Below are 25,770 nucleotides of genomic sequence, written 5' to 3'. Positions count from 1 at the left end.
AACACTATCATTCTATATGACTAGCAAACACAATACAAGGCCAAAAGGCAAAATATAAACTTTGAAAATCCTATACAAAAGTGGTTCTGTTACAACATTCTTTCATAAAATAAACACAATAATAAAACGAAACAAGAAAAAGAAAAACTGAATTTTGACAACCTACACAAACTGTGGCATTTCAAATTCAAGGTCTTGTACCTCTTCCATTTGTTTTAGCCTGAGTCCCTGGCACATTGGATTCATGTCAGGCAGGCCAACCTCCTCACAGTTCTCTTTAGGCTCAGCAGCTGGTTTCAAAGCATAAGCTGATGTGCTGTCTGCCTCTGGAACAGATTTCTCCACATGACTCAGGGGAGTAAGAGCTGTGCTAGGAGGCACTGTTGCTGAAGGTGAAGCTGGTCTCTCCTCAGTCCCCCTGACTTTGCTGGTCAGGATAGGTGGTTTGTAAAATGTTGTCCCGAGATGGGGCTGCAGTATTCTTGGTGCTCTTGCAGGAGCAAGACGGTGAGAATGAGAAGACAGTCTCACTGGTGCCTCTCTTGCTGAACTGGCTGGTGTGTTGGGCTGTGTGGCACCGTTGGAATGATCACCACTATCATTGATGCTCATTGTCACTTTTTCCTGGAGTACACTTGGCACAATCACTGCACTCATGCCAGTTAAGTTCTTTAGTTCACATTGTTGTTCCTGAGTTTTTTCTGAAATCTGCTGATCAAAACCATTAATTTGGGAGCCAACAGTAGTAGAGGTATCTTTTATATTAAGTCCTTCAAAGGTAAGATTCTGGCAAAACTTGTCTGAATTGACATTTCCCACATTTCTGCTGTTTTTCTCATTAGGAGAGCTTGCAAGATGGAACCTATCTACAGGCAAACAGCAACATCTGATCTTGGTGCTTGGCATAGGCCTCTGTATATCATTTGTTGTCACATCAGATTTCAGACTAAGTGGTTTCGTGGTTTTACACATATTGTCCATCTTTTGTGATGATGATTCAAGTTCTTTGTGATCTGAAAAAGAAGAGATTTTTTTTTTAACTTCATGAAGCTTGGTTAATAAGGAAGTGTGGTTATTATGAATGGGCATTCTCTCAAACAACAGAGACTTACATATTTTTTCAACAGTATTTTCTCAGTCATCTATGCAGAGGAATTAAAAATCCATACAATATTAAAGGCACATTTTTAATTAAAGCATTACTTTTTAAAATTTATCTTAATAGTATAAATAGTCACAAAGCACATAAAATTTTAAAAAAAAACCCTTCCTGTAGTAACTTGTTTTAATATACTACCCATGAATGAATATTTTCTGTGTTAAGACTTTCCTGATTTCAACAGGCAGACAATGGTGACTCTAGAACAGTAACACTATTCTGTACACCAACAAACTCCATGACCTGAATCCCAAGGACTTTGCCTGTCACTTAATCTGCTTTCCAGCTACATTCTGTCCATACTGAGGGCAACACACCAGAGAGGACTTGGATGCTTTCCCAGCTGATCCACTAATACATGGCAACATCCTCTACACAAAGGAAGGTTGAAGAGCTGTTAGAATTGCCATTGTGCTACTGGTTCTGGAGACTCCAGACTTACCTCCTTCTCTTTCTCCTCTATTTCTTTTCTAGTCTGGTCCCAAGGTCCCTGTTTTCTCACCTACAACCCTAGCATCTCCCACTCTGTCTTTGCTGCATGTGCCTTAGAAGCTCCTGTTACTAGAAAGGTGCAGCCCTCTGGCCATGATCCTCTTCTCCCTGCTGAGAAACATCAGACAATTGTGTGCCTTGCCACTGGTCTGATGGCTTTCCAACAGCCCTGTTCATAGCCCACAGTCCTCATCCCTGCCACCTGGTCCTTCTCCCACATCCTTGGGCAGTGGTTTGAAGACAGGTGCACAGCAGCATCACTTGATGATGATCGCAGGTCATCATCTCATCTGACCTCCTTCCTCACCTGAGGCTGCTGGCCTCTCTTCCCTGGTCTCAGGCAGTGCTCATGTGATTTGCTGTCCTGGGCCCTTCTCCACATTGATAGAAGGGAGCTGAGCCATTGTGGTTGGATGGCAACCACCAAAACATATTTACAGTCCTGCAGAACTTCTAGCACCACTTCTAGCTGCCTGGGTGCTGTCTCAGCTCCTGCTCCAGTTCTGCCCTGGGCAAGCCTAATGCACTAGCCCTACCTGCCTTCTTCTGTCAAGACAAACTCCTATGTGGAGATATGTTGGCATGCGTTGTTAATGATCTTCTAAATAAAAGGTTCAGAATTACCTGGTATGTAATGAAAATTTCAAATATTTTAAAATTATTTATTGTTTTACTATACCTAGCTGGGAATCCAATTTCATTGGACAGCAAAACAAGGTTACATTTAGGAATGAGACAGGATGAGGTTCAAATCCTGAATCAACAATAATTTAAGGACATGACCCTTGGCATTATTTACCTTCCTGAGACTGTTAACTATGGCTTAAATGAGGCCAAGGTTCATAGCACAGAAGTGCTGATAAGATCAAATCAGATGAATGGAATCAGTGAGTCCAGTGTTTTTCTTTGCAGAGAGGAAATGGACTCTTTTTTTTCAGACTTTCTCAGGCTACACTTATTGATATTTCATTAATTTTATATATCAAATTTAACATTTATGACTATATATTGAAAAATTCAGATTAAGCTCTACTAGAGCAGTAAGGAATGGAAGGTTTTCAACCCCCTTACCAGAAATGATACACTGAAATAAAACGATTAAAAACAGTGAACAAAAAGACTGGAGCCAAGAAAATGGAAGACATGTGTGCTTAATGTGCTAAAGTTAGGCCACAGGTAAAGGGACATCAAAAAACTTTAGGAGTCTTTTTTTTTTTTTTTTTTTTTGAGTTTCAGGAGTCCAGCTTTTTTCTGTTTTGACTTTAATTGATGACAAAGAAGTGAAGGTGAAAACAAATCTCAGAAAGAGAACAAAAATAATTTATGAATTTCAAGATATCTTTTTACAAGAGAGAAACAAAGCATGATATTCATTTAAATGACATTCACTAAACTTTCTCAATGGCTAGAAAAGTTAACTAATAAAACCTTGAAGTTTGAACTTACCTCAACTTAATACCCCTTGTTTTTTTTTAAAGGATGAGTATTGTAGATGGACACAATATTTTTATCTTTATTTATTTGTTTTATATGGTACTGAGGATCCAACTCATGGCTGCACACATGCCGAGGCAAGCGTTTTACCACTGAGCTACAAGCCCAGCCCTCACCTTGGTTTTTAATCACGACTCCTTGGCAAGGTTTGAAATATGCAAGGATATATGTTACATGACCACTCACCAATGAGACATGCATCCCATTTTTCCAATGCATTTTGCTTGCGTTCTGATTCCTCAAATGATGTAGCCAATTCATAATTTTTAATTTCAATATCTGCAGTGTGAATATCCTATTGAAACAAGAAAAGTTTTAAACTAAAAGCAAAACACATCTCAAAACAAACAGTTCAAAGACTATTAACTTGTTAACATAAACATCACAAATTTAATGCAATTCTGTAATGGTCAAAACTCACTTGCTTCATAGAAAAATATTGTGACTTTGTGGAATGTTCTGTTGATATTACGGGTTTGCAAGGAGGGCTTTTATCCACCCGAGGTGCAACAACGTCAGTACTAGATGAAACATTTTGTGGCTCTAGGGACCCATCAAAGATCATCTCTGCATTGGTAATGAGGAATTCGACCAACAGGGCCTGATTGGCATATGCAACAAGAGAGGAGGAGATGGTACCAGGAGTGGTTGTAGGCCTGGGCCTCATGACACAGGGTCCAAATACCACCCCCAAGTTTTTTGAGTTCATCAGGTTTTCTTCCGAATGGTCTGCAACCCTGAAAAGAAGAACACATAAAGTGTATGAGATTTGCCTAATAGATGTCTTTAATGTTAGTTTACTATGACTTGAGAAGGTTGGAGAAAACTCGGGCTATAGAAGACTACAAAACGTTTGTCAAGGGTCAAGTTTGGTGGGTCCAGGGAAAGAATCTTTTGTTTCATTATGATACTTACCACACACCAAACTGAGTTTCAGAGTACTATATTAGGATAAAATGCATGTAAGTAGAAGGAACTACTGAACTCAGTAGCAGAAGGAAGAAAAACACCTCTAAAAATTGCTCCATCATTGTATGTGGGATATACTCCCCGTTCCAGTATAAGAACTGGAAACTGAAACAGCACTGTCATTTTCTCTCTCACTGCCCAGTTAGTTTTCTTTTTTAAAAAAATAATTTTTACCTAGAGATGGACACAATACCTTTATTTAATTTATTTATTTTTATGCAGTGCTGAGTATCAAACCCAGTGTCTCACATGTGCTAGGCAAGTGTTCTATCACTAGCCACACTCCCAGCTGCCCACAGCTAGTTTTCTAGCCTGGATGGTTCTCTCTCCTGAACACCTCTCTGTTCTATTGCCACTATCAATGTTCTGGTTTTACTTCAAACACTCTCAGCTTGATATTTCTATGACTATCCAAAGAAATCTGTCTCTGCCTGGTTTAGCTATCAGGATGATACTAGATTCATCTATGGGTAAAGAAGCTGTGATTCATATATATATATATATATATAGTGAATGGGGTAGCTTTGCTATTTGTCTTTCAGAGGATTCACCACTGATGTATAGAAATGCATTTGATTTATGGGTATTAATTTTATATCCTGCTACTTTGCCAAATTCATTTATTATTTTAGAAGTTTTCTGGTGGAGTTTTTTGGATCCTCCAAGTATAAAATATGTCGTTGGCAAAAATGGTAATTTAAGTTCTTCTTTTCCTATTTGTATTCCCTTGAATTTCTTTCACCTAATTGCTCTGGCTAGAGTGGCAAGGATTATGTTGAACAATTTTTAGATGGAATGCTTCCAATTTTTCTTCATTTAGAATGATGTTAGCCTTATGTTTAAAATAGAGAGCTTTTACTATGTTGAGGTATATTCCTACTACCCCTAGTTTTTCTAATAGTTTGAACATGAAAAGGTACTGTATTTTGTCAAATGCTCTCTCTGCATCAATTGATATAATCATAGGTTTCTTCTCTTTAGGTTTATTGATGTGATGAATTACATTTATTGATTTCTGTATGTTGAACCAACCTTGCATCCCTGGAATACACAACTTGATCATGGTGCATTGTTTTTTTTTTTTTTCATATGTTTTTGTATGTGATTTGCCAGAATTTTATTGAGAATTTTTGCATCTATGTTCATCGTGTAGTTATGGGTCTGAAATTTTCTTTCCTTGATGTGTCTCTGGCTGGTTTGGGTATCAGGATGATACTAGCTTCACAGAATGAGTTTGGAAGGGTTTCCTCCTTTTCTATTTCATGGAATAATTTGAAGCCCTTCAAGATATGAATAGTTAAAAAAACTGTGGTATATATACACAATGGACTATTACTCAGCATTACAAGGGAATAAAATAATGGCATTTATAGGTAAATGGATGGAGTTGGTGAATATCATGAAGTAAGCCAATCCCCCAAAATCAAAGGCCAAAATTCTCTCTGATAAATAAATGTTGATACATAATTGGGTTCCTGGGGATGGAGGAACATTGATTGGGCTCAGGAGAGGGAAGGAAGAGGAGGGGTATGGGGTAGGAAAGATGGTGGAATGAGACAAACATCATTACCCTAAGTACATGTATGATGGCACATGTGGTATGACTCTACATCATGTACAGAGAAATGAAAATTTGTGCTCCATTTGTGTACAATGGATTGAAAAGCATTCTGCTGTCATGTAAAACTGATTTGAACTAATAAATTTTTTTAAATTTTTATTTTATTTATTTATTTGTATGTGGGACTGAGGTTCAAACCCAGGGCCTTGCACAATCTCTACTGCTGAGCCACAATTCCAGCCACAAAAAATAAATTTAAAAAAAATTAAAAAAGGAGATCTTAATTACTGTCAGAAAGGTCTAGCAGGCAAATCTGAATATGTGAAATTCCTGATTCCAAGTTCTTTAGTGGGCATAGAAACACCTTGGTCAACTAATCTGCCAGGTAGGTAAGATTTTTTATCAAGTCTCTAGGAAGGGTAGCACAGTTCCTGCTACTGCTTGCTATATTGTAGCCTAATGAAATCAAATTTTCTAAATGCAAAATGCTTTCTTGTGTCTCCATGTCATTTCTCTCTGCCTCATATGCTCTTCTGCACATTCAATACCAAATCACCACTCAGTTCTTAAAATCAGACACAAGGCCTTTTGCCTCTTCTGCTCTATTCCTGCCCCCAAAACTTCCTCTGCATGCCTACAAGCTGTGCACAGCTACTAGAAAAAGGATGATGGTGAACTGTGGTTATATACAGACCTGTACCCCAAGAGGATAAGCCCACAAATAGCAGAAACCCTATATTTCCACCCTAGTTTCCCCAGCCAGAGCCTGGCACACAGGAAGCATCTGAGGGAACCATGTTTGCTGCATGAACATGTATTCAATGTCTCCCTTTCCCAACACATAATAAAAACATCCTAAAAATCATTTTGAAAATCATAACAATATAAATGTACTGAATACTATTGCCCTGTTGAATTAAAAATGGCTAAGATGGTACAAAAATTCTTACCTCTTAAGATGGATGATAAGGTAATGTAGAGTGTTAAAATTGAACGGTGGCAATTTTCTTACAAGGTCCTTGGTTTTGAGAAAAATTTGGTTGATATCTGTACACATATTTGGAGATGTGTTGTCTTCAGAGTTGTCCCTTTTGGTGTCCTGTTCTTGGTTAATTTGTTGGATGACATTTGCAAGCTGCATAAATTCCTGGTACCATTGGAATAAAACCAATGGTTCTGGTAGCTAAAGAAACAAAATTATATTAAAAATACCTTTGGGCTGAGGTTGTGGCTCAGAGGTAGAGTGTTTGCCTAGCACATGCAGGGGCCTGGGTTTGATCCTCAGCACTACATAAAAAATAATAAATAAAATAAAGGTATTGCATCCCGCTACAACCAAAAAATAAATATTTTGAAAAAATCTTCTGCCTGTTTTCTTTGTTAAATTCAACTATAAGTGAGACTCAAATAATTTAGCATGTCCCCTTTAGATTAACAAAATTTTCTAAAGTCAATCTGTATTTATTGATATCATTTTCAGTATTGGGGATTGAACCTAGGACCTCAAGCATGCTATGCAAGCACTCTAGTCCTGAGCTTCATCCCTGCCCATAAAATATAATATATATGTTTGGTAGAGAAGTGACTTAGAAAGCAAATCAAAATCTTGACTATAAATTATATTTATGTTAATAACAAATTAATGGATAATGAGTGAAATTCTAAACTTTAAATGAAGTTTAAGCTTTAAGCTTCATTATGGGATTTTAAAACTCTTCTATTCACATCTGCCCCCCAAATATATAATCTTCAGCTGTTTCACTGGAACAAACATAGAATAGTGAACAGAATCTATAAAATGAATCAGAAACCCATGGATTTTATGAGTAAGGGGTAAAAATATCAAAGTGCTAAAGGGCACAGATTTTACTTAGGCAAGAATGAAGATCAGCCCAAGATAATAGACCCACAAAAACATACTGTCAACATCTCATGAAACTTTCAAACAGGCTGATTTGCCATGAATAGGTCAAAAGAAGTTCTTACAACAAATATCCACTGCCAAAATGAATTTTAATGTTTCTACTGACCTACAATAAAAAATTCAGTGAATCGTTGGCTACCTGATGTCCTATAATATCTGTGGGAAGTTAAGGTGTTGCCCTGTGATCAGTTTCTATCTTCAACCACTCTGGGATCTGAAGCAAGTCACATCACCTCTTGGAGCTTTAGGTCAATGAGTCAGATAAAGGCTACTCTCTAACACTATTGCAAGAATTGAGCACACTTTGCCAAATGAAAGTCTTAGACATATAAAATTCCTCAACAGAATGCAAGTTTATTGTATTGGACCCAATTCATCTCCTTTCCCTGACTGACTAAACAAGGTTAAGGATGACACATTATGAGACTTCCAGTCATTCAAAGGTATCAACCTCCATTTCTCAGTTGAGGAATCTGTAGAATGTGATTAAAGGGTTATCAATGCTTTCCTGGGCTAACATTGTAGACCCAGCAATTTATACTTAATTTCTTTCCCTCCTGCAATTCCACTAAAATACAGTAGGCTCATAAGGACTAGGAAAATAGAGAAAACAAAAAGCAACAATTCACAAGTAGAAGAGCAGATGAATAAGTCCTGATGCAGCATTTCCAAGAGAACTGACTCTTTGTCACTCAACATGATTTTCAGAATCCTAAAGGGATGTGGACAATCACTACCAGGTCCTCTGATCTTGGCTTAGGTTGCAGGTGGGCCAGCTGAGAAAGCTTAGCTCTCTATAGAATCCTGTCTCCACTCCATGTACTAGGGCAATCTCCTTTCTAAAACTCTGGAAAATTTTTCTCTGGGCAATGGGATACAGAGGCTCTCTGAATCGAGGCAATGCCAAACATAAGAAACAGAGAGGTAACTGTTTTCAAACGGGGATATGTTGGCTATATGCACACTGAAAGCCCAGATCCTACAGTCTTAGTAACCCTGGCTTCCACAGTATTGGTACTGCATCTCTAGGCAAGGAAAAAACCCTTTCCTGGGGGACTGGGGTTGTGCCTCATGGTAGGGCACTCATCTGGCATGTGTGAGGCACTAGGTTGGATCCTCAGCACCACATAAAAATAAATAAATTAATTAAAAGTATTGTGTTCATCTACAATTAGAAAAAATGCCTTCCCAGGAGGATCACACCAGTGCCAGAACAGGGAACTAGAGACATGTAGTTAGGCATATACCAAACAGTCCACCTAGACCACTTTATAGTAAAGTTCAAAGTTTTTAAAAAGCCTTGATGTGTTCAAGTGCTTCCAAAGTGATTTCAAGTCCAAACTCATGTAACTAGACACCATGAAAGACAAAAATCAAAATGGGTGGAAAAAGAACAAAATGAAGTGCCAGCATCTAAAATGATGCTGTCAATATGCTGGCAACTAGTCAGATATGGTGAAAGAGTACTGGAAATGCAACTGATCTAAATTGAGATGTGTTCTAAATGAAAAATAGATACCAGATTTCAAAGAAAAAGAGCTGCAATACAAATACATAAATAAACAAAATACCTCATAATTTGAAAAACTAGATATTCAAAATGTTAAATGATATGTTAAAATTCACTTCACTTTATTTTTAATTTTTATGTTGCTATAGAAAATTTAATGTTATATATGAGGGTCACATTGTATTTCTACAGAGGTTAGAGGCCAAATAGAGAAAAGAACCCTTAATGAGAAAAATCTATGAACATCCACAATAAAAGAGCATCATATAATCATTTAAAAAATGTGATCAAAAGAATAGAAAATCAGACTTCTTGAATATTAAAACATGATCTCACAAATGGAGTAATTTACTTATTCAAGAAGAAAAAGACAAGGAAATGTCTTAGAAAGTTTTTGAAGAAAAAAAGAACAATAAAGAAAAGGTAAGGGAACTGGAGAACAAGTATACTTGCCAAGCAAGTGCAAGACCCTGAATTTTTAATCCCCACGAGTACAAATAACAAATTTATAAATATTTATATGTGTGTTTGTGTATGGTACACACACACATCTCCAAAGAAGAGCTTCAAGTACAAGGGTGGGAGAATGGCAATAAAAATCAAGAAAAGTTCCAAGAACTAAAGTGCTCACAACTGACGGAGCTCATGGAGTGGCCAGAATACTGGATGGAAATATATCCACATCAAAGTACATCATTATAAAATCTTAGAATAATGAGGGGGGTGATGACATAGTCTATACCAATGAAAAATATTCAATATAAAATATTTTTGCTCTTTGCATTTGATGGTAGGTTTAGAATAAAACTTTAACCTTTTGTAAGTAAAATTTCAACACTTCACAGATATCGTGTGAAGAAAATTCGGACAGATCTACTAAATGCCTTCCACTTTCCAGAGCTCGACACAGGATTGCGATTTTTGCCTTGTTGCCACTGACTCTATAGATTCCCTTGAAGAGAAAAGAAAAACAGAATGCAATATTTCACTTTAGTACAAAGGGCTAAATGCAGACATCTAGACAGAGTTGATGTATCTACTTCAATTTTTATTAGTATTTAAAAAATACAAGTTGAAGTCAAATAAATTAACATTTTCCAAATAAATGTGAATAAATTTAGTTATTACAAATGGAGAGTGCTGATTTTCTTAAAATCTCTTTTTCATTAAATCAAATCACAAAGGCATTTATGTTTTTAGAGTTTTAAGAGTAAACAACATACTTGTAAACTCAAGGCAGTCCTTTCGATTTCTGAAGTACACATTTTGATTATGAAAGGAATGCCATCTGGCTCCTTTTTGGCAACACAGGACAATTCTGCTCCAAATAGGTGTATTTTCCCCCGAAGTTTACGATGTCCGCAAACGATGGTTAAGTTTGCCATGCATTTTTTATGGCAGATAAGAAGACACTATAAGAAAATGATATTTGAAAACTGATTGACTCACCTTAAAATTATTCACAACTAAGCAAAATACAGGCCGACTAATAACGACAAAAATAAGTGAAAAAGTACTATTTGTGGTTTGTGAATTACATTTAACAGGAAAACAAATAAGAAAACTACAAAAATAAACTGTGGGACTTTATTAAACATGTACTGGCAAGCTAGGTGTGATGGCATATGCCCATGATTCCAGCTACTTGAGGGGTTGAAACAGGAATTTCACAAGTTAAAGGCCAGACCAATCTAGCAAGAGCCCATTTCAAAGCACAATTTTAAGAAAAAGTGTATGGGCTGGGGATGTGGCTCAAGTGGTAATGCACTCCCCTGGTGTGCGCAGGGTGCTGGGTTGGATCCTCAGCACTACATAAAAATAAAATTTAAAAAAAGATATTGTGTCCACCGAAAACTGAAAAATAAATATTAAATCTCTCTCTCTCTCTCTCTCTCTCTCTCTCTCTCTCTCTCTCTCTCTCTCTGTGTGTGTGTGTGTGTGTGTGTGTCTCTCTCCCTCTCTCTTTCTCTTTTCTCTCTCTAAAAATATGGCATGTGCAAGACCCTAAATTTAGTTCCCAGGAGTACAAACAACAAATTTATATATATTTAAATGTGTGTTTGTGTGTGGACACACACATCTCTAAATAAGTAAAATCATAACAAAAAAGTATATAGCTAAAGAAAAAATTGTGATTCCAAAAAGATCTTACCTCTTGGCATTTAAGACCTTGAAATATGACAATGTGTTCACAGTATCTACATCTTGCTGGATATCTCCATTTTCTGAATTTATGGGTGGCAGCTGCTTTTGCCATTAATGATTGCTGAAATGTTCCAAGGGAGCTGGGTCCTTACAACAGAAATGTTAGTATGTAAGAAGGGTAAAATGACAAAAACATATACCACATGATATTGTACATGGAATAATTTTTAGACTTTGAGATTACTTATATATTACAAAAAGCTATTATTTTGAATTTCTAACATAAAAAAGCATCTCATTTATTGATCTCTTATAAAACACACATTTTTTTTCTTTTTTTATTTACTTATGACAGTGGAATGTATTACAATTCATATTACACATGTAGAGCACAATAGTTCACATCTCTGGTCATATGCAAAGTATATTCATACCAATTCGTGTCTTCATACATGTATTTGGCATAATGATGACCTTCTCATTCCACCATCATTTCTAACCCCATGTTCTCTCCCTTCCCCTCGCATCCCTCTGTTTCAGAGTCCTCCCTTGTTCCCCCTCCCTACCCCACTATGAGTCAGCCTCCTTATATCAGAGAGAACATTTGGCATTTGTTTCTTTGGGCTTGCCTAGATTCACAGAGCATTATCTTCTCCCACACCATGCGTTTATCTGAAAATGCCATGATTTTATTCTCTTTTATTGCTGAGTACATAGGATTTTGGAAGAACCCTGCATGTTTTTATACAGAAATTAACAAGTTGATTCTAAAGTTTATATGAAAATGTTAAAGATATTGGAGAGCCAAAGAAATTTTAGAGAATCTAGACTGCTTGACTTTACAACTCACTGTAGAGCTACAGGATTCAAGCCAGTGTGCTTTTGGCCTAGGAAGAGACATGCAAATCAACAGAATAAAATAGAATCCAAAGTAGACTCTCTTGTATTTAGTGAAGCTATTTCTTTTTTTAAAATTCATTTAATTTTTTTAAATACATGACAACACTGGAATGCATTTCAATTCTTATTACACATACAGAGCACAATTTCTTTTATCTCTGGATATAAAGTATGTTCACTTCAGTTTATGCCAGTATATATGTTCTATTTTTTGCATTACAATTCTTAATACACATATATACCACAATTTTTCATATCTCTGTTTGTATATAAGGTATGTTGACACCCATTTCAAATCTTCATATATGTACTTTGTAAAATGATGTCCAACACATTCCACCATCCTTGCTAATCCCCTTCCTCCTCTCTTTCCCTCCTACCCCTCCCTAGAATTAATCTCATCCTCCCATGCTGTTCCTCCCAACTCAACTATAAGTTACCCCACTTATAGCAGAGAAAATATTTGGCATTGTTTTTTAGGAATTGGCTGACTTCATTTAGCATTATCTTCTCCAACACCATCCATTTACCTGCAAATGCCATGATTTTGTTCTTTTATCATGCTGAGTAGTATTACATTGTGTATAAATGCCACATTTTTTTTTGTCCATTCATCCACTGAAGGACATCTAGGTTGGCTCCACAGTTTAGCTCCCATCTTCTCTTTCTACCCCATCTACTGTAATTCATTTCTCTCCCTGATACAAGATTTTTGGTTGGAACCCATTATCTTTCCAGTTCGAAATATGTTGTTCCAGGATCTTCTAGTTCTCAGGGAATATGTTGAAAAATCTGCTGTTAACCTAATCGGTTTACCCCTATGTGTAATCTGATTCACTTCTCTTGTGGCTCTTAAAATTCTCTCCTATTTCTGTATATTGAGAATTTTCATTATAATGTGTCTTGGTATGGGTCTGTTGTGATTTTGCACATTCAGTGTCCTGCAGGATTCTTGGATTTGGATTTCCATTTCATCCTTCATGTCTGGAAGTATTTCTGATATTATTTCATTGAATAGCTTGCACATTCCTTTGGTTTCAAACTCTGTGCCTTCCTCTATCCCAATGACTCTTAAATTTGGACTTTTTATGCTATGCCATATTTCTTGGGTTTTCTGCACATGGTTTCTTATCATTTTTGCTGTGCTGTCTACATTCTTTTCAAGATAATATACTTTGTCTTCGTGATGTCCTATCTTCTAAGTTGTATTCTCTGCTGGTGATGCTCTCATTTGCTCATTTGTGTTTTTGGTTTTTTTTTTTTTTTTTTTTTACAAATTTGTTACCAAATTTTAATATATGTATTACCAATGCATTACTATGTGTTTTCATTGGTTAACCTAATGTTTAGTAATTATTGTACATAAAATTTATATAAGGAAATTTATATTAATGAAAAAAAGAAAATATGAAATATAGTGGGCTAGAATGTGTGCATGCATATGTATATAAGGGTTCTAAGATTTTTTACTTGAAAAAAAGGATTCCATTGCTGAAGTAGTAGTATGAAAACCACAGATAAAAACCTGTTTCTAAGATAGGAAACTACCAACAAGAGTAAGAGACTTTCTCAAGGTTACACAATCATCCAAGTGCATCTCCATGTTGATGTGATACAGCTTCCAGTATTCTACTTGCAAAAACAAGAGAGCATTATCTTAGCTATTTGGTAATTAGCTGATCCTATCAGGAGTCAAGTTATTAGCCAGATATTTTTCCTTGAAATGGATTTTATTTTATTTGCATGTCCATTAATTTTTTTTGGGGGGGGGTACTGGGGATTAAACTGAGGAGTGTTTTACCATTGAGCTACCTCCCCAATTCCTCTTTCAGAGACAGGGTCTCACTAAATTGCTGAGGCTGATCTTGAACTTGCAATCCTTCTACCTCAGCCTTCAGAGTCACTGAGATTACAATTGTGGACCACCATGCTCAGCCCTATTAAAATCTTAACGTTCAAAAATTTCTGTCATCAATAGGTAGCAACTTAAATTTTTGGTACTTACAGTTTAGTTAAAGACTATAAAGTTGGGGCTTTGCCTTATAAATTAATTTCATTTGTCTTTTTAATTTGGTTCATATTTCTTTCATTTCAAGTAATTCTGTATATATATATGTGTATATATATATATATATATATATATATATATATATATATATATATATCCTCAATCCTCAATCTCCCTGTAGAGGTCATTGTTTCTTGGATTTGTTTATGTAGCTCATTGTCAAAGTGATCTTTCACTATCTGTATTTGTTGTCTAATGTCTTTTCTGAGATTCCAAAACATCTGAATAATGTAAATCCTGAAATCTTTCTCTGTCACTATTTCTGCTGTTTCTAATTATTCTTCTAATGATGCATTGTCTTCAATTGTTTGTGGTATTTTTTCCCTTGTCTTTTCATGTTGCTGGTATTTCATTCCTGCTCTGTGGGACTGGTGTGTTATTCTTTTTACCCTATAGATTTGTAGTGCTCTTGTATATTCCAAGATCCCTTCTTTGTGGGGAGAGACAATGTTGACATTCCCAAAATAAACAATACATCACCTATGTGTAAATTACTGCTATTAAGACATTCATAGTTAGTGTCAATGTCTAGTAATTCTAGATTCAATTACAATTTAAAATATAATCAGTAGTTTCATAGAAGATGTACACTTTCTTCTGGTGGTGGACAGAGAACTAGAGGTCAGGTATCTGACTTTATGTTAAGGGCAAAAGATGTGAGGGCAATGGATTAATAAAACTTAGGAAATTTGGAGGAGAACTCTAATCAAAGAGAGTTAGTAGCAGGGGAATAGACAGGAGGTAATTTAGGGGAGACAAGTATGTGGGAGGACAGTAGAATGCATAAAAACAAACACGTATATGTGTTTAGAAAATTACAAGAAGTAAAAATAGTAAAAATTAGGAGGTTGAAAGAGAAAGAGAGGGAGGAAGAAAAATAAAAAGGAAGTAAAAAAGAGAAAAGAGAGAGAGAGAAGTAAAAAAAAGAGGGGTGGCTTATGCAATTCCTTTATATTATATTATTCTGGTGACTCAGTTCTATTTCATGCAAAGTTCTTGGTTATATGTTGGGGTTGTGAGGACCAGAGGAGGAGGGGTAGAGGAGAAAGAAAGAGGATAATATGGAAGAGAAGAAAACAAAAAACAAAACAAACAAACAAACAACAAAATACTCTCAGAGTTCCCTTTTCTTCTCTTTTAGTAGGTAGAGTTGTCTATTCCAAGCTTGGTTCTCTGCCCTCAGTGTGGTGTAGGTAACCAGTGTGAGAAGACTAAAGCTCTCCCTCTCTTGTCTGGGCTTCCCTAATCTTGGTCTCTCTGAGTTGCTCCTAGGTTTTAGCCCCCTCCCCTCTCTTGCTTATCAGGTCTCATCTGGGGGACCTCACGCCCTCCAACTTAGGATTGCACCAAGTGGGCAGTGTCCTGGTGGCACTGCACTCCTGTTCAACTGAGAGCTGATTTTGTGCTGATAGTTTCTATACCGAGTTATTACAGCTGGGGGAGTGGATTTGGAACCCAGGTACCTGTTCAGTCACAGATCCAGCTGGTAACCACACCCCCCAAAGATGGTGAGAAAGGTCAAGTCAGTCCTTTTCCCAGTCGGGGTGTCTGGTGAGGTCGGGGGAGCTGGGATGTCCTTGTGCTGTGCCTAGAACGTGGTCTGGGGACCTGCGTGGGAGCAGAGCATCCCCTGGAGTTCTGCCACTCCACCGAGGTGCTTAGTTGGTGTCTCTGCTCCCCCACTTGAGAGTCGCGCCTGTGCTCAAACTGTGGGCTTTGGGACTGAAGCCTGGAGTCTCACCTGAACACAGAGGCTCTGAGTTCTGCTTGGTGTTCGCAGCTCTGGTGGATTCTGTGAAAATCCGCTGGATGGGGTCCTGTCACATGAACTGAGATGTTGTGTTCCCTCAAGGCAAGACCCCGAGCAGGAGAAGCCACCTGATAGCTTTCTCTGATTCAGGCACAGAGCAGCTTGAAGCAGGATCTCCTCTACTCTGCCACCTTGGATCCCAGTCAACCGATTTCTGTCAGAGATGCCAAAGTAATTCCGTGGTCTTTCAATAAATGGTGCTGAAATAACAGATATCCATAATGCGAGGGATGAACATCAAACCTTATTTCAGTCAACTCTAAAATGAACAGAAACCACAAACCTAAACATACAACCTAACACTATCCGTCTTTGAATTCAGGGTTATGAAGGGCAGCTGTCTATTTTTATCAATAAAGGATGTTTTGGGAACACAGCCATGTTGATGTATTGTGTATAATTGCTTTTAAGGATTATTAAATATAATGATAGTAGAGATAAATGACTGTTCAGGTGTTGATAATTTTTGAAACTGAGGTTGTATTCACAGAGTATACTGTTTGGCCTACTTTGATGCCTGCTTGAAATTTCCCATTATGAAAACTTGTTTTTGTTTTTTTAGTCTACCTTCAGATCTACTCTGGGCTATCTCAAGATCATCCCCATAAGCTCCATCACTCTCCTTCCCATTTCTCTCCAGCAAGGCTCAACCAATCCTAAAGTCCCCTGAATGTCCTGTGGAAGCCAGCCATTCATTCTAACATGCTAAGCACAAATGTGACATCATGGTGGTACTCAATGAATATTAGAAAATATATATTATAAGTAAAATTATGGAAGGTTCTGTCTGCATACACCCTGAAGTTGAAACTGAACTTGCCCTTCCCTAACACTTCTATAAACATGTTAATTAGCTCCGACCTCCTCCTTTCAAAGGAAGACTATGGGGCTAGAGTGTAGTTCAGTGGTAGAGTGCTTGCCTAGTGTGCCTGAAGCCCTGGTTCAATATGTAACACCACAACAAATAAAATAAAAAGGAAGACTGTGACATTTGAAAACTTTCTCAGCAATACACTCTGAAACTTTCTTCAAGAAAAATAAAACTCTTATCAAGGGAGGCATTATTGCCGAAAATCTGCTCTATGAACAAGGTGGCTCAATTCCTTATCATGTAATCATAAAGACAATTAATAAAATATGCTCCCAACCTTTATCAATCCCCTGTATTCTTTACACATATGAATTATTTTTGTGTGTGCGTCTCATCACCATGATGAAAATGAATGGGAAATTTAAAAGAAACAGCAAACCAACTACTCTTCAAATCTTCAAAGCAGAGCTATTGTCTGTGACTTGTTGTCTCAGATCAAGTGGTTCTGGCTTGATTTGAGAACCTGCACATACTGGCAACCTACAGAGCTCTCTTTCAGATTTCTCAGTGTCTCTGAGCAAATGGCTGCACTGTCAAAGCAGTGAGATCCTGGTAGACATTAGAGATGACCAGCAATTCTGTGCAGGAAGACCCCCCCCCACTTTGTGCTTATTAAAATTACCCTTTACTTTCAAGCTCACACAAAAATACCACTTCATTCCCTCCATTGAAAATAATCATTCCTTTGGCTGTAGTTTTTGGTTATTGTATTCTGCCACTCATTAAATGGAAAGGTTCTACAGGGAGTCTGTCTAGCATAAAGTGAGATTCTGATTAATTTTCAGAATCTGAATAAATTAAAATACATAGGAATCCAAATCCTTCCAGAATCCCTTCTGGGAATCATCTTTGTTCAATGGTAGTACTAACTCCCTGGGACAAAGAGCAGTTGTAAATGCCCACATTCCTAGGTCAAGGGCTTTTACAGGTGGGAGGTGAAGGGGATGATAATTGAGAGGTTGTTCTATTTTGGGGAGGTGGAGCGGTCTGGTGTTACCCTACATTCACTGAATATAGTGATTCTTCAACTCAGCCAAGCTTCAATATCCTGCCAACTTGGGGGCTGAAACTTTTCTACCTGGGCCCATTGGGCTTTCTTCAAATTCAGTCTGCATGAGACCAGATCTATAGGTATTGTCAACCTAATGAGGCTTAAGTGTCACTATTCCTCACTTTCACAAGTCTTACAATAGGTTAGCATTTCTATGTAGGCATTTCTGGCAAACTGATTAAAGAACTCACTGCAGGGAAAAGGATCTAAATTTCAAAGACACACATGTACATATGTATAATGTGCTGTGATTTATTTACTCATCCTAAATACTCACCTCCACATCTAATTTTGAATTCTTTTCCATGAAGAGGGAGACCCCTACACCCAAACTCAATAAGGAGGTGAAGTGAACCCAAAGAGGAAAAGAACAAAACTGATTTAGAACAAAAAGCTGCCTGCTGTTTAGAAATGGCCTTGGAATATTCACAAAACACCTAACACTCCTCCCTTCCCCCAAAAGATCCAAAGGACTCAGTGTGGAACCCTCCCCATGGTCTCTAAGACAGGGACAGTAGTGAAAAAGTGAAATAAACCAGCACCTGTCTGACTCAAAGAAAAGGACAGTCCTGGTCCACTGGTTTCCTCAGAAGGGGGGCCACCTCTGGAACACCAGATTTTTATCACCGACAGGGACTTGGGGAATCCTGGACACATACTCACAGGGACATACCCTCCTTGTAGCAGTTGGGATCTCCCAGCTTATCAATTCCAATTTAGACCCTAACTTTCTGTGCTGAGGTCATGGTTGAAAAAAGGTGAATGGAAACAGAAGGGACAGTAATAAGGGAAGGACAGAAAAGAGATAGGATAGAGATACAGTCAGAAAGAAAGGCAAAGAGGGTGTCCCTGCACCTTTAGGCCCCCTTCCCTGCTCAAAGCAGTCATCAACAAAGGCCTAGATGAGGTGAAGTGTGTAAAGAAAAAGTAAAAAGGGAACAGCACTTGTTAGTTTCTTTACCTAGGTACTCATCAGAATGAAATTTCAGGAAATGTACCCACACTTACAAAAAGATCCCAGTGAGAAAGACGATTGTGAAGACCCGAAAAGCAAGAAGGAAAAGTCAAGTTAACCCGTGAGTATCGCTGTGGTCCTCAGCTGCCTCAGCGTCGTTATCCTGCTCCAACTACTAACTGATCACCAAGGACCACAGTGTTCCGGTTCCCATAGTGCCCACTCCTGACGTCTACCTCTCGTGGGCGCCCATCTCAATGTTCCATCCTCGCGGAAGACCCCGCCCCGCCTGCAGCTGCCTCCCCTCCAGGACCACCGCGTGCCACTGTGGCCGCTCTGACCCTGAAAGGCAATTGGTCAGCAGCCATCTCTGCAGTCCCCAGCCCAGTGCAGCGCCAGAGCGACCACCTCCATCCCACACTCATCCCCGTGCTTCCTCCAGAGTCCAGGATTCAGACTCCCGTGAAATGCATGGCAAGAGAGGGCCAGAGCTCCCTGCCTCCATCCCCCACGCATTGCCCTTGGATGCCCTATCAAGCCACCTCCAGGACCACCCTGGCCACAGAAGCCCCTCCCCGCCATGCACTGCCAAGTCCCCCAGAGACCAGGCACTGTGCAGCGCTCATGGGGGTGGAACCAGGGCCAGCAGCAGATGAGGGCGGTTGTGGATCACAGGCTGTCAGCTGTAAAGCACTCTGATTCAGGCCCCGCCCCGCCCACAGCTGCCACACCTCCCGGACCAGGGCGCTAAGCTGTGACTGCTCTGACCCTGGATGGCAATTGGTCAGCAGCCATCTCTGCAGTCCCCTGCCCAGTGCAGCGCCAGAGCGACCACCTCCATCCCACATGGTGGTTGTGGATCACAGGCTGTCAGCTGTGAAGCACTCTGATTCAGGCCCCGCCCCTCCCATAGCTGCCACACCTCCCGGACCACCGCGGGATGCCAGAGCCACCACCTCCATCCCACACTCATCCCGGTGCTTCCTCCAGTGTCAGGACTCAGACTCCCGCCAAATGCTTGGCAAGAGAGGGCCAGAGCTCCCTGCCTCCATCCCCCACGCATTGCCCTTGGTTGCCCAATCAAGCCACCTCCAAGAAAACCCTGGCCACAGAAGCCGCTCCCCACCATGCACTGCCAAGTCCCCCAGAGACCAGGCAATGTGCAGCGCACATGAGGGTGGAACCAGGGCCAGCAGCAGATGAGGGCGGTTGTGGATCACTGGCTGTCAGCTGTGAAGCACTGTGATTCAGGCCCCGCCCCGCCAACAGCTGCCACACCTCCCGGACCACCGCGCAATGCCAGAGCGACCACCTCCATCCCACACTCATCCCCATGCTTCCTCCAGTGTCCAGGACTCAGACTCCCGCCAAATGCATGGCAAGAGAGGGCCAGAGCTCGCTGCCTCCATCCCCCACGCATTGCCCTTGGTTGCCCAATCAAGCCACCTCCAAGAAAACCCAGGCCACAGAAGCCGCTCCCCACCATGCACTGCCAAGTCCCCCAGAGACCAGGCAATGTGCAGCGCACATGAGGGTGGAACCAGGGCCAGCAGCAGATGAGGGCGGTTGATGATCACAGGCTGTCAGCTGTGAAGCACTCTGATTCAGGCCCCGCCCCGCCCACAGCTGCCACACCTCTCGGACCACCCCGCGACACCAGAGCGACCACCTCCATCCCACACTCATCCCCGTGCTTCCTCCAGTGTCCAGGACTCAGACTCCCGCCAAATGCTTGGCAAGAGAGGGCCAGAGCTCACTGCCTCCATCCCCCACGCACTGCCCTTGGTTGCCCAATCAAGCCACCTCCACGAAAACCCTGGCCACAGAAGCCCCTCCCCGCCATGCACTGCCACGTCCCCCAGAAACCAGGCACTGTGCAGCGCTCATGGGGGTGTAACCAGGGCCAGAAGCAGATGAGGGCGGTTGTGGATCACTGGCTGTCAGCTGTGAAGCACTCTGATTCAGGCCCCGCCCCGTCCACACCTGCCACACCTCCCGGACCACCGCGCAACGCCAGAGCGACCACCTCCATCCCACAATCATCCTGGTGCTTCCTCCAGTGTCCAGGACTCAGACTCCCGCCAAATGCTTGGCAAGAGAGGGCCAGAGCTCGCTGCCTCCATCCACCACGCATTGCCCTTGGTTGCCCTATCAAGCCACCTCCAGGAAAACCCTGGCCACACAAGCCCCGCCCCTCCTTGCACTGCCAAGTCCCCCAGAAACCCGGCACTGTGCAGCGCTTATGGGGGTGTAACCAGGGCCAGCAGCAGATGAGGGCGGTTGATGATCACAGGCTGTCAGCTGTGAAGCACTCTGATTCAGGCCCCGCCCAGTCTGCAGCTGCCACACCTCCCAGGCCACCGCGCCACACCAGAGCGTCCACCTCCATCCCACACTCATCCCCGTGCTTCCTCCAGTGTCCAGGACTCAGACTCCCGCCAAATGCTTGGCAAGAGAGGGCCAGAGCTCGCTGACTCCATCCCCCACGCATTGCCCTTGGTTGCCCTATCAAGCCACCTCCACGAAAACCCTGGCCACAGAAGCCCCTCCCCGCCATGCACTGCCAAGTCCCCCAGAAACCAGGCACTGTGCAGCGCTCATGGGGGTGTAACCAGGGCCAGCAGCAGATGAGGGCAGTTGTTGATCACAGGCTGTCAGCTTGAAGCACTCTGATTCAGGCCCCGCCCCGCCTGCAGCTGCCACACCTCCAGGACCAGCGGGCCACGCAAGAGCAACCACCTCCATCCCACACTCATCCCCGTGCTTCCTCCAGTGTCCAGGACTCAGACTCCCGCCAAATGCTTGGCAAGAGAGGGCCAGAGCTCACTGCCTCCATCCCCCACGCATTGCCCTTGGTTGCCCTATCAAGCCACCTCCAGGACCACCCTGGCCACAGAAGCCCCTGCCCGCCATGCACTGCCAAGTCCCCCAGAGACCAGGCACTGTGCAGCGCTCATGGGGGTGGAACCAGGGCCAGCAGCAGATGAGGGCGGTTGTGGATCACTGGCTGTCAGCTGTGAAGCACTCTGATTCAGGCCCCGCCCCGTCCGCAGCTGCCACACCTCCTGGACCTCCGCGCTATGCTGTGGCCGCTCTGACCCTGGATGGCAATTGGTCAGCAGCCATCTCTGCAGTCCCCAGCCCAGTGCAGCGCCAGAGCGACCACCTCCATCCCACACTCATCCCCCTGCTTCCTCCATTGTCCAGGACTCAGACTCCCGCCAAATGCATGGCAAGAGAGGGCCAGAGCTAGCTGCCTCCATCCCCCACGCATTGCCCTTGGTTGCCCTATCAAGCCACCTCCAAGAAAACCCTGGCCACAGAAGCCCTTCCCCGCCATGCACTGCCAAGTCCCCCAGAGACCAGGCACTGTGCAGCGCTCATGGGGGTGGAACCAGGGCCAGCAGCAGATGAGGGCGGTTGATGATCACAGGCTGTCAGCTGTGAAGCACTCTGATTCAGGCCCCCTTCCCTGCTCAAAGTAGTCATCAACAAAGGCCTAGATGAGGTGAAGTGTGTAAAGAAAAAGTAAAAAGGGAACAGCACTTGTTAGTTTCTTTACCTAGGTACTCATCAGAATGAAATTTCAGGAAATGTACCCACACTTACAAAAAGATCCCAGAGGGAAAGACTATTGTGAGGACCCGAAAAGCAAGAAGGAAAAGTCAAGTTAACCCGTGAGTATGGTGAGTATCGCTGTGGTCCTCAGCTGCCTCAGCATCCTTATCCTGCTCCAACTGCTAACTGATCACCAAGGACCACAGTGTTCCGGTTCCCATAGTGCCCACTCCTGACGTCTACCTCTCGTGGGCGCCCATCTCAATGTTCCATCCTCGCGGAAGACCCCGGCCCGCCTGCAGCTGCCTCCCCTCAAGGACCACCGCGTGCCACTGTGGCCACTCTGACCCTGAAAGGCAATTGGTCAGCAGCCATCTCTGCAGTCCCCAGCCCAGTGCAGCGCCAGAGCGACCACCTCCATCCCACACTCATCCCCGTGCTTCCTCCAGAGTCCAGGATTCAGACTCCCCTGAAATGCATGGCAAGAGAGGGCCAGAGCTCGCTGCCTCCATCCCCCACGCATTGCCCTTGGATGCCCTATCAAGCCACCTCCAGGACCACCCTGGCCAGAGAAGCCCCTCCCCGCCATGCACTGCCAAGTCCCCCAGAGACCAGGCACTGTGCAGCGTTCAAGGGGGTGGAACCAGGGCCAGCAGCAGATGAGGGCGGTTGTGGATCACAGGCTGTCAGCTGTGAAGCACTCTGATTCACGCCCCGCCCCGGCCGCAGCTGCCACACCTCCCGGACCAGGGCGCTAAGCTGTGGCTGCTCTGACCCTGGATGGCAATTGGTCAGCAGCCATCTCTGTAGTCCCCTGCCCAGTGCAGCGCCAGAGCGACCACCTCCATCCCACATGGCGGTTGTGGATCACAGGCTGTCAGCTGTGAAGCACTCTGATTCAGGCCCCGCCCCTCCCACAGCTGCCACACCTCCCGGACCACCACGCAACGCCAGAGCCACCACCTCCATCCCACACTCATCCCTGTGCTTCCTCCAGTGTCAGGACTCAGACTCCCGCCAAATGCTTGGCAAGAGAGGGCCAGAGCTCACTGCCTCCATCCCCCACGCATTGCCCTTGGTTGCCCTATCAAGCCACCTCCAAGACCACCCTGGCCACAGAAGACCCTCCCCGCCAGCACTGTCAAGTCCCCCAGAAACCAGGCACTGTGCAGCGCTCATGGGGGTGTAACCAGGGCCAGCAGCAGATGAGGGCGGTTGTGGATCACTGGCTGTCAGCTGTGAAGCACTCTGATTCAGGCCCCGCCGCGCCCGCAGCTGCCACACCTCCCGGACCACCGCGCAATGCCAGAGCGACCCCCTCCATCCCACACTCATCCCCATGCTTCCTCCAGTGTCCAGGACTCAGACTCCCGCCAAATGCATGGCAAGAGAGGGCCAGAGCTCGCTGCCTCCATCCCCCACGCATTGCCCTTGGTTGCCCAATCAAGCCACCTCCAAAAAAACCCTGGCCACAGAAGCCGCTCCCCAACATGCCCTGCCAAGTCCCCCAGAGACCTGGCACTGTGCAGCGCACATGAGGGTGGAACCAGGGCCAGCAGCAGATGAGGGCGGTTGATGATCACAGGCTGTCAGCTGTGAAGCACTCTGATTCAGGCCCCGCCCCGCCCACAGCTGCCACACCTCTCGGACCACCCCGCAACGCCAGAGCGACCACCTCCATCCCAACTCATCCCCGTGCTTCCTCCAGTGTCCAGGACTCAGACTCCCACCAAATGCTTGGCAAGAGAGGGCCAGAGCTCACTGCCTCCATCCCCCACGCACTGCCCTTGGTTGCCCTATCAAGCCACCTCCACGAAAACCCTGGCCACAGAAGCCCCTCCCCGCCATGCACTGCCAAGTCCCCCAGAGACCAGGCACTGTGCAGCGCTCATGGGGGTGGAACCAGGGCCAGCAGCAGATGAGGGCGGTTGTGGATCACTGGCTGTCAGCTGTGAAGCACTCTGATTCAGGCCCCGCCCCGTCCGCAGCTGCCACACCTCCTGGACCTCCGCGCTATGCTGTGGCCGCTCTGACCCTGGATGGCAATTGGTCAGCAGCCATCTCTGCAGTCCCCAGCCCAGTGCAGCGCCAGAGCGACCACCTCCATCCCACACTCATCCCCCTGCTTCCTCCATTGTCCAGGACTCAGACTCCCGCCAAATGCATGGCAAGAGAGGGCCAGAGCTAGCTGCCTCCATCCCCCACGCATTGCCCTTGGTTGCCCTATCAAGCCACCTCCAAGAAAACCCTGGCCACAGAAGCCCTTCCCCGCCATGCACTGCCAAGTCCCCCAGAGACCAGGCACTGTGCAGCGCTCATGGGGGTGGAACCAGGGCCAGCAGCAGATGAGGGCGGTTGATGATCACAGGCTGTCAGCTGTGAAGCACTCTGATTCAGGCCCCCTTCCCTGCTCAAAGTAGTCATCAACAAAGGCCTAGATGAGGTGAAGTGTGTAAAGAAAAAGTAAAAAGGGAACAGCACTTGTTAGTTTCTTTACCTAGGTACTCATCAGAATGAAATTTCAGGAAATGTACCCACACTTACAAAAAGATCCCAGAGGGAAAGACTATTGTGAGGACCCGAAAAGCAAGAAGGAAAAGTCAAGTTAACCCGTGAGTATGGTGAGTATCGCTGTGGTCCTCAGCTGCCTCAGCATCCTTATCCTGCTCCAACTGCTAACTGATCACCAAGGACCACAGTGTTCCGGTTCCCATAGTGCCCACTCCTGACGTCTACCTCTCGTGGGCGCCCATCTCAATGTTCCATCCTCGCGGAAGACCCCGCCCCGCCTGCAGCTGCCTCCCCTCCAGGACCACCGCGTGCCACTGTGGCCGCTCTGACCCTGAAAGGCAATTGGTCAGCAGCCATCTCTGCAGTCCCCAGCCCAGTGCAGCGCCAGAGCGACCACCTCCATCCCACACTCATCCCCGTGCTTCCTCCAGAGTCCAGGATTCAGACTCCCGTGAAATGCATGGCAAGAGAGGGCCAGAGCTCGCTGCCTCCATCCCCCACGCATTGCCCTTGGATGCCCTATCAAGCCACCTCCAGGACCACCCTGGCCACAGAAGCCCCTCCCCGCCATGCACTGCCAAGTCCCCCAGAGACCAGGCACTGTGCAGCGCTCATGGGGGTGGAACCAGGGCCAGCAGCAGATGAGGGCGGTTGTGGATCACAGGCTGTCAGCTGTGAAGCACTCTGATTCAGGCCCCGCCCCGCCCGCAGCTGCCACACCTCCCGGACCAGGGCGCTAAGCTGTGGCTGCTCTGACCCTGGATGGCAATTGGTCAGCAGCCATCTCTGCAG

The 25,770-nt window shown here is 43.7% G+C and overlaps 1 protein-coding gene across 1 annotated transcript; it reads right to left on the bottom strand.

Annotated features, from left to right (window-relative positions):
* Positions 1–162: 162 nt before the first annotated feature.
* On the bottom strand, positions 163–24,148 carry LOC143404359 (rho GTPase-activating protein 29-like). The gene is made up of 8 exons (XM_076862548.1): positions 24,109–24,148; positions 11,262–11,401; positions 10,333–10,521; positions 9,924–10,061; positions 6,626–6,858; positions 3,567–3,882; positions 3,332–3,440; positions 163–1,013 (listed from the first exon to the last, which is right to left on the bottom strand). Exons 1-8 carry the CDS (start codon positions 24,146–24,148, stop codon positions 163–165), a joined length of 2,016 nt encoding a protein of 671 aa, XP_076718663.1.
* Positions 24,149–25,770: the final 1,622 nt, after the last annotated feature.

The sequence above is a fragment of the Callospermophilus lateralis genome, chromosome 7 (genome assembly GCF_048772815.1).
Source record: "Callospermophilus lateralis isolate mCalLat2 chromosome 7, mCalLat2.hap1, whole genome shotgun sequence".
Taxonomy (NCBI): Eukaryota; Metazoa; Chordata; class Mammalia; order Rodentia; family Sciuridae; genus Callospermophilus; species Callospermophilus lateralis.
Note: the sequence above shows the minus strand (reverse complement) of the source record. Positions and strands in the feature narration are given on the sequence as shown.

Coding starts and splice junctions, on each gene's coding strand:
- LOC143404359 (XM_076862548.1), bottom strand. CDS start 24,148: ATGGAGGTGGTCGCTCTGGCGTTGCGGGGTGGTCCGAGAG. Junction 11,402..24,108: donor GTTGCGGGGTGGTCCGAGAG/GTGTGGCAGCTG, acceptor TTCTGTTGTAAG/GACCCAGCTCCCTTGGAACA. Junction 1,014..3,331: donor ATGGGATGCATGTCTCATTG/GTGAGTGGTCAT, acceptor CTTCTTTTTCAG/ATCACAAAGAACTTGAATCA.